General features: G+C 37.7%; 1 protein-coding gene across 1 annotated transcript in view; it reads right to left on the bottom strand.

Moving 5' to 3' along the window:
• The window catches only part of DYNC2I1 (dynein 2 intermediate chain 1), a 163591-nt gene that overhangs the window by 6587 nt on the left and 147180 nt on the right, over nt 1-9824 (bottom strand). The window contains exon 24 of the mRNA XM_007950401.1: nt 7722-7945. Within this exon, the coding sequence (XP_007948592.1) occupies nt 7722-7945 (224 nt within the window). The remainder of the gene's footprint in view (nt 1-7721; nt 7946-9824) is intronic.

The following is a 9824-nucleotide window of genomic DNA, read 5'->3' as shown; positions in this document are numbered from 1 at the left end:
GGTTCAGTCCACTTCTATATCCTTCCCTTCAAGGCTCAGGGGTCCAGGATTATCTTCTGTGTCTGTGTTAATTGGTTTCCCTTTTCTTTGTTGCAGAGGGTCTGTGCAGTCTTTCTGCCTAGTCCGCCATCTTGCTGGAACTAACACTGAGACTTTTAAAAACACACATCCAATTTATTCCTTACCCCTCCTTAAATTCCTTTAATGCTTAGTATTTTCAGTAGGAAAATGTCTTTTTTCATATGGCATAGAAAGCTCTCCATGCATTGGGTCTCAGCCCAACATACAGAACACCCACCCCAGGTCAATGCACTCACCTACTCTAGGGAGATGCACCCCTTGGATCAGGCAGCCATGAGACACCAGAGGGGTAGCACTCACATAGAGGGAAAGCTGGACAGACAGGAATGCATGGATGAGAAGGGCACAGGGAGGAGGTGGTCATAGGGGGAAGAGGGAAGGAGAGTTTTTTATGGTTGGGGACGGTAACCAGGGCCTTGAAATCAGATGTGCATGAACTATTGAATGCAAAAAAAGTTCAGTATGTAAATTTGCACCCAAAACACAATTAAGAAAAAGAAAGAAAAGAAAAAGAGCATATTAAGCACAGAAGTGTGCACAAATGGGGAGAAGACAGATGCCATGTGAAGATCACCAAGGTACCAAAGAATGTCAGGACTCTGGAAGCTGAAAAAGGCAAGAATTTTCCTCCTAGAGGCGACATAGAGCCTTCTTCTACAGCCAATGTTCTGAATTCAGACTTCTAGCCTCCTAAACTGTGAGAAAATAAATTTCTTTAAAGCCAATAAAAAGCTCTCCATGCCTTGGGCACAACTGCTAACTCCTAGTTTTTATACTTCCATTCCAATCATTCCATAGTATCCTCAGCTCCTAGACTCCCCAGACTTCCTCTTGCCCCCATGCCTTTGGCATGAGGCTCCCTCATCTATAACACTCCTTCTACTCTTCATCTAATTCACTTCTATTAATTCTTTAACATGCAACTCAGTGTCATCATTCCCAGAAGCCATCCATGAGCCTTTACCTTATTCCTAATTTGGGTCAGGAATCCCTCATCAGTATTCCCATAGCATCCTGGGAATGTCTTCATCATAGCACTTATCACATTATTTTAATAATAATTATCAATAGCAATTATTTATTAATAATCATTACTATCAGGAGAGCAGAAACAATGTTTAAACTCAGTGTCTAACTCAATGCCCACCACCTTCCCTTCCTTGTCTTATTCTAAAATGATTAAAGAAAGCTAGTGTCAGGCATTTAGCCAGCACTTAACTTATTTTTGGTGGGATCAATGATTGATAACACGACAGAAGTAATGAACACCCTCAAGGGGCATGGCAGTGAGAGAGCCAATTGGCACAAGGAATGGGCATCACCTATGCCCACAAGAACTTGATTGCTATGTTAATTTTAAGAGCAACTAATATTCCACAATTATAAAGTCTGTTCCTACAACCCAAGTACCTACAACTAACTCCTACACCTAACTATAAAGAAAAATAGAACATGAAGAAAATAATAAAATTTCAATTCTCCTAAAATAAATAGTAAGATTTATTTTTAAAGATAATAAAATAACTCAGCACTTTTAATATTACATTACTTCTTTAAGTTATGAAACAACACTTTGAGAAGGACCTGGGAGAACACAGACATGTGCAAAAGTGACAGATGTCTCAAAAGGCAGCCAAGGCAATTTACCAGGCAGCACATTATCAAGGGACTACAAAATCGTCTAGCACACACATGCCAACCAGGTACAGGCCAGGCCAAAGCTGCAGCTGGAAAATGGATCCATTTAGAGAATTTAGAGCAATTTAGCTGAACAAGTCTCAACTGAAGCAATTCATTTAAACAAATATTTACCCTATACCGACCTGTGCACCACTTGCTATGGAGAAGTTACAGCATTATTCAGGGAGAGAGGGGCAGTGTGAAAATTAAAACCCCAATAAACAACTAAAGGAGCAAATTATGAAAAATTAAGTCAGAATTTTCACTAATTTTCTAACATTTTAGTTGCTCAATTACTGGTGTAAAAACATAAATGAATTTAATTTCCACAAATTTGGAAACATCAGTAATGAATGGATGATAAACATTAATGGTGCACCTGGCATTAGGACTGTGAAGTTGAGCATGGTGATCAAGAGGAAGAATATAGTCACTGATAAAGAATGCCCAGAATTAAAATAGCATTTAAAATAGATGCATAAACACTGGTTAGTGTAATATCACTGGTAAATTTTTAAACAGAGTCTTCAGATTTGTAAGCTGGACAAAATCCAACAGGGCAGAAAATAAAAACAAAAGTTTGGGTTCAGTAGTCCATTCACAGAGACACACACAATGCAAACAATTACCATTTTGGCTATAAAGGAATTCTAGAGATACTGTATATTGAGTATATTGGCAGTATATTAACAGAGAACTTCCAGAAATGCAAGCTGGATTCAGAAGGGGACAGGGAGCAAGGGATATCATAGCTGATGTCCAATGGATCTTGGCTCAATGCAAAGAATACCACAAAGATGTTTAATTGTGTTTTATGGACTATGCAAAGGCATTCAATTGTGTGGATCATAACAAATGGTGGATAACATTGAGCAGAATGAGAATTCCAGAACACTTAATTGAATTCATGGGGAACCTGTACATAGACCAGGAGACTGTCATTCAAACAGAACAAGGGGGATACTGCATGGTTTAAAATCAGGAAGGGAGTACATCAGGGTTGTGTCCCTTCACCATACTTATTCAATCTCTATGCTGAGGAAATAATCCAAGAAGCTGGTCTATATGAAGAAGAATGTGGCATCAGGATTGGAGGAAGGCTCATTAACAACCTGAGATATGCAGACAATACAACTTTGCTTGCTGAAAATGGGGATGACTTGGAGCACTTACTGATGAAGATTAAAGACTACAGTCTGCAGTATGGATTACACCTCAATATAAGGAAAACAAAAATCCTCACAACTGGACCAATAAGCAGCATCACAATAAGTGGAGAAAAGATTGATGTTGTCAAAGACTTCATATTACTTGGTTCTACAATCAATGCCAATGGAAGCAGCAGTCAAGACATCAAAAGATGTACTGCATTGGGCAAATCTGCTGCAAAAGACCTCTTTCAAGTGCTGAAGAGCAGAGATGTCTCTTTGAACACTAAGATGCACCTAACCCAAGCTATGATATTTTCAATCACCTCATATGCATGTGAGAGCTGGACAATGAATAAGGAAGACTGAAGAAGAGTTCATGCTTTTGAGTTGTAGTGTTGGTGAAGAATACTGAAAGTACCATGGACTGCCAGAAGAACTAACAAATCTGTCCTGGAAAAAGTGCAGCCAGAATACTCCTTGGAAGCAAGAATGGTCAGACTTCATCTCACCTACTTTGGTCATGTTGTTAGAAGGGACTATTTTCTGGAGAAGGACATCATGCTTGGTAAAGTGGAAGGTCAAGAAAAAAGGGGAAGGCCCTCGACAAGATGGATTGACATAGTGGCTGCAGCAATGGGCTCAGGTACAGAAGGGATCATGAGGCTGACGCAGGACCTGGCAGTGTTTCATTCTGTTGTACATAAGGTTGCTATGAGCTGGAGATGACTCAACAGCACTTAACAACAAAAACAAGAGATCCTGTAGCTCATTCATTCTCCAACCACACTACTATCTCATCTGCTTCAAGGCCACATGGTAACAAGGTTCTTAGATGTCATCATTATGAATTTTATCTTAATTCTAAAAGTGGTAAATTTTTCCTTGCATCTAACCTAAACTTCTCCCTTTTAAATTTTATTATTTACTTCATGCTCTGTATTTCTTTACACTTAGAGAAAACTAATTCCACACTTTCTATATAGCATCACTTCTTTATGTTACCCACTGCTGCTAAACAAGGAAAAATAGAACACTATCAGATCATTTCTGAATGCTTTTTCTTATGATGGAGATGTAGGTGCTGGACAAGCTCTTCCTCAGGCCTCAGCACAGCTGTCTGTCCTCTCCTTCCTGGAAGGTGCTATGACAAACAGTCATTGAATGGATGTTCCTCCTGTGGGATCAGCAGGAGCCACAGCACACTATTCCTGAGGGGTAATTCCTTACCACCCACCAGTGCTGAAGGAGTGGACGGGTGGGTGGGATGGAAGAATACCCTCTACTCCTCTCAGACAAAAGAAAAATTGGTCAAATTGGTCTTGGTCAAAGACTGAGATGATAGTTCCCAATATATGGTTTCTTTCACAGAAAATGGTAACAATAAGACTGAAGTTAAACTATTTAAGGGTACCTAACTGTTCTGAATTATGAACCAGTAAACCTGATAAAAACATAAAACTGGACATGTCATTTCTCTATTTAAAACCTTTCAATACCTCCCCATCTGACTCGCAGTAAAAACCCTCCTTCTGATGGCCTAGTAGGCCCTATACCACCTGGCTGCATCTTTTACTCTTCCCCTTCCTCACTCTGCTCCAGTCATACTAGTCCCCTTGCTGTTCCTTGTACACACACCAGGCACATTTCCACTTCTCTACTCAGAAATAAGATTCCTGGTATTCCCCCAGATACTCACATGTCATGATCCTTCAGCTCCATCAAGTCTTTGGCCAAATGTCACCTTCTCTTCAAGACCCTCCTTGGTTGCCCTATTTAAAATGCCAACTATTATACTTCCCACACTCCTTACTGCCCACATCTCCCTATTTCATTTTTCTCCATAACACATACTCTAACATATTTTATGATTTCCTCATTGATTTCCCATCTTACCTCACTAGAAAGTAAAGGCACTTGGGGTAGATGTTTTTCTTTGGGTTTGATGTGTTTTTTCAATAATTAGAAAAATGTAAGTACTTAAACTAAAAAATTGCAATTTTTTTTTCCTTCAGACTTTGTTTATCCCTAATATTCTATCAAACATTATCTGTTTTTAATACTTTTTTAACCTCCTTTTTAGGTGGTTAATAGTTGAGTAGACAAACTGAAATCAGGAAGAATCTCTCATGGCAGCTTTTATAAGTTCTTTTGCTTTCAAATAAATCAAACAACAAAGACAACATATATTGTCTTAAATATATGTCTTAAAATCACATTAATGAATATCACATTAATTAATGGAAAGACCATTGTAGGGACTGATTTTTAATTTGTGATGGGGAGCCACTGGTGGGGTTTGAGCAAAGAAATGAAATTAATGTGAAATCTTATTTCCCATATATTATACCTTTTTAGAAACTAGAAGGAATTGTTTGTACATCACTCAGACATATATTGAATTTATGAGGGCAGCAAATTATCATAACTAAGAGCATAAGATGCTCACAAAAAGTTTCTTCTTGCATTTATTGAACAATAATGATGGAGAAAATATTTCAGTGTAAATTCTTTAATATAATAGACTGTTTTGGATTAAGTATGTTGTTGTTGTTGTTATTTGCCATCGGGTTGGCTCTAGCGACCCCTCCTTGGGTTTCCGAGGCAGTATCACTACAGAAGTTGGACTGCCCAACCTTCCTTCCGAGGAGTGGCTGGTGGGTTTGAACCGCCAGCCTCCTGGTTAGCAGTCAAGTGCCTTAGGCACTATGCTACCAGAGCTCCTTTGGATTAAGTATAAATACCTATATTTTTAAAATGCTAATATTAGAGCAATGTTAATTTTCACTTAAATTTTGCTTAAAAATGATTTGATTATGATTCCAAGAGCACTCATTTTTTGCCTTAGTAATATATTAGAAAATAATATAGTAACATATTATTTCTAATATATTATATAATATATTAGAATTAGAAATAAGACAGTTCAGGATAATATGAATGAATATGATTATTCAAAAGGACAACTCCCCACCCACCTAGGCCAGAGAGTAATTTTCTCAAATTCTCATAATTTTTTAGAACGAACTTCCATTACTATTGGATAGCAAGCATCTGACCCTATTCCTATAAACAAAGATTCCCAGTTGCCCTTCTAACTGGTTGAGAACACCAGGTATAAAGGAATAACTAAATTTTCACTTCCCTAACTGAAACCATGGCAGAGATTGGTACAGCTAAGGAAGGACTGATTGTCAGAAATATTTGACTGAAATCAGTCCGAGAGAAAAAATAAAACAAAACCTTGTGACTCCTTTGTGAGGTCTCAGGATGGAAACAAGAAGCTGATGGAATCTCCTCACAAAGGTTGCAAACTCTAAAGGGCCCCTGGTGAAGTAAGGAAACGGCAGCTGCTCAGCTCTGCAGTTAACTACATAGTTCAGGCCCAAGGTCATGGTTCTGCCCCTCTTTCCTGGCACGAATGCTATTTTAAACCCTACAGTTGCTTCTTGAAATCATCAGAGTGCTCCAGCAGCAACCTCAAGAAAACAATTAAGATGTGGCTTCCAGATCTCTCAGAAACCACCAAAATTTGCTCCCATCCTTATACCAGACTACAAAAGGAAAACCATGAAGTTCTTACACAGCATGATGCCATTTTGTATCTTGTTGTTTTCCCCACACCACCCAGATCTCACATTGCCTCCCAAAGGGAAGACTTGGCTTCCTTAGTGAACACAATTCACTGAGGACTTATTCCCATAAGGTGACTAAAATAGACCCAGATCTCCTCCTTCTTCTCCTTTTTAATATCATTTACTGCCAGTATTTTCTTCTGCCTAATCAATCTGGCTCCCAGCCTGACACTCAGCAGAATTTCATTTGGCTTTAAAGGCCATTGCAGCATTAAATCTCTTGGTAACTTGTCAAATTAAAGATGACCTTGTAAATAATGTTAATCTTAAGAGTACAGACAGTCCCCGGGTTATGAACAAGACTTGCACCTAATTTTGTCTATAAGAATTTATAGGTAAATTGGAACAGGGGCATGCAGTTCTCATTTAGCTTACTTCAGTGCAAGAAAGGCTTGAAGCCTTTTCAATGATTTAAAAGTACCAAGTGCACCAAATGAAGGTAATCTTCATGAACAATTTGTAACAAGTAGGGATTGGTTTGTCCTTTCAGAGTGAGGGCAAATTTACATAACATTAAAGGGCAAGTAAGGGTTAAAAAAGATTTTAAACTTGCTTATTATTGATTGAGGTTCAAGAATGAGTAATTTTCTTCCCTGAAGTACAAAATCAGATGAGAGAAAGCAACAGACAGACATAATTTCTGTAACTATAGAAAAGCTAAAAAGTTTTTAATTAAATGAAAAAATCCTAGAGCTAAGAATTGTACATAAAAAATGACAAAGCAGCATAAAAGATTCTTAAAGAGTTTATATAGTACAACAGTAATTATATATAACAGTAACACAGAAATGAACATTTTATTACATCTGTGCACTCACTGAATGACTAAATCTACCTGTTTTCTAAAGCTCTAAACTGATTTATTTTTAACTGATTTTTCCTCCCTAAGGTGAACTTAAGTCGAGTGCTTTTATCCAATTCCAAATTCTGGAATTTATCTACTACTTAAATGATTTGGGAGACAGTACATCATCATGTACCATATAAACAGACTCCTAACTGGAAAAAAAAAAAAAAGAAGTGGTAGTTGGCTGGAAACAAAATGCAACCAATCAGACTCCAATTTAATGCAGTCTAAAAATGTTATTATGCATAATTAAGTAAGGAGGAGAGGCCATCAATGACGCTTCTACAAGGCATTACCTATGACGGCTCGTTATGTGTTTCATCAACTTACTTGTCTGGAGAGATGAGTTGTCTGGTGACAGGACCCAAATCACTTTCCAGTAGGTCCCAAATATAAATACTGGATGTGTCATCCTGGACCAAAAACACAGCAGGTCTTGTTAATGACCACTGTAAGCCAGTAATAGCTTGGCCATTGGTGCTGTTATTCCACTGCAGAAGAGGATACTCAGAAGTCAGCTGATGTAATCTAATGCTGCCATCTGAACAGCCAGCCTGTGCCACAGAGGAGAAAGAGGGAGAGAGAAAAACAGTTGATCATTTTTCTTTATATTTAACTGTACCCTAGAAGCCAGGGAGATTTTTTGTAGCATTACTTGTCTTTAGTTTGTATAACAAAAGCATTTAGTTTACTTTTGGTTTTCCAAACATAAAATTGTAACAATAAATCTGTCCTCACAAATTACACAAATTTTGAATTCTGATATACCTTATATCCCCAATGCTCCCCTCCATGGCTGATGTTGTTGTTGTTGTTATGTGCCATCAAGTCAGACCCGACTCATAGAGACCCCTTCTTGGGTTTCCGAGGCAGTATCACTACGGAAATAAGACTGCCCCATCTTCCTTCCAAGGAGTGGCTGGTGGGTTTGAACCTCCAGCCTTCTGGTTAGCAATCAAGTGCCTTACCCACTATGCTACCAAAGCTCCCCCATGACTGATAATCAACTCAATTAATATATAAATAGGTACTTATTTTCAACAAAGCTGATTATCAATGAATCAAGCACAGGGTGATTCCATGGAAATAAATAAACTAACTTTTCTTAAATGTCATATATTTGTATTAATGTTATATATTCCCCTTGGATTGAAATTTCCATAAAGCAAAACTTAATTGGCTTATTAAAGACAAAAATTTAAGCTCAAATAGGCAGTGATTTTGTTGATGATGGTAGAATAGAAAAGGAGGGTAAGAATGTAATAAATGTAAATGTAATAAATTGTTGACATATGTTCTGCTGTGTATATTCTCAACCATGACAACAAAAATATTTTAAAAATCAGCTTAGAAATAAAAGCTTACTTCTTTCCTAATCACTATATTTAATCTTCCACATACTCAAAAAATGAGTAACATCAACAAGAATGAAATAAAATCCTAAAATTAAGCACAAACAGAAACAAATTTTTAAAACTGCACTGTAAATAAGAAATATAACCACATAGATGGGAGGAGGGAGTGAATTAATCCACCTAATTTTTTAATACAATATTTGCCTTTAGATTAAAAAAAAAAAACAACTCTAAATATTGGATTCTATTTAATAGCATTCTTTTCACAGAGATATGGGTAAAAATTTTGAAAGTTTCTGTGTATTCTAGAATTGCATAATCAAACAAATATGCTGTGGATAATTTTAGCCAGATTTCCCATTGGCTGAGAAGGGAGTTACAAATATAGAAAAGGGGACAGATAGAATGAACCCTGTGGTATTAGACTAGAACTAGAGATATGAGTGTGAAATCATGGTTTTCAATATATAGATACGGATAATAACAGATGTTAGGTGTGTGTATCCATGTCCAAGCTCTGTCCACTGAGAGGACCCAGAAGAAATGACACCCAGTATAAATGAGCTCACCTTAATACCCAGATCTTGGTTTCTAAACACTTTTCTCCAGTAATAGGAACCAGAGATTCTTGGGTAAATGGCTGATTCAAAGGCTGGAGCAGAGAAACAGCGGTACAAGCCTAGGGCATCCTATTCTAACAGAAAGCAAGGAAGGACTCACCAAATGATGTCAAAAGAGCATAAAAGCCAGCTTGAAGGGACTCCTACTGGCCAATGTGGGATAATTCGAGCAGCAAAATCAATGGCAGCAAATGAATAAACTGAATAAACTGAAAAGCCATGAGTCCATACTGATCTGATAACACACACAGTGTGTGTGTGTGTATATATGTATATATATAATATACATACTATAATTATATAATATATATTGTTGTTGTTATGTGCCGTCGAGTCAAACCCGACTCATAGCGACCCCTCCTTGGGCTTCCAAGGCAGTATCACTACGGAAGTAGGATTGCCCAACCTTTCTTCCGAGGAGTGGCTGGTGGGTTTGAACCGCCAGCCGTCTGGTTAGC

This window comes from Orycteropus afer, unplaced genomic scaffold (assembly GCF_000298275.1).
Source record: "Orycteropus afer afer isolate SDZICR_OR568_19922 unplaced genomic scaffold, OryAfe1.0 scaffold00271, whole genome shotgun sequence".
Classification (NCBI taxonomy): domain Eukaryota; kingdom Metazoa; phylum Chordata; class Mammalia; order Tubulidentata; family Orycteropodidae; genus Orycteropus; species Orycteropus afer.
The sequence above is the reverse complement of the archived record's forward strand: the minus strand, read 5'-3'. Positions and strand labels throughout refer to the sequence as shown.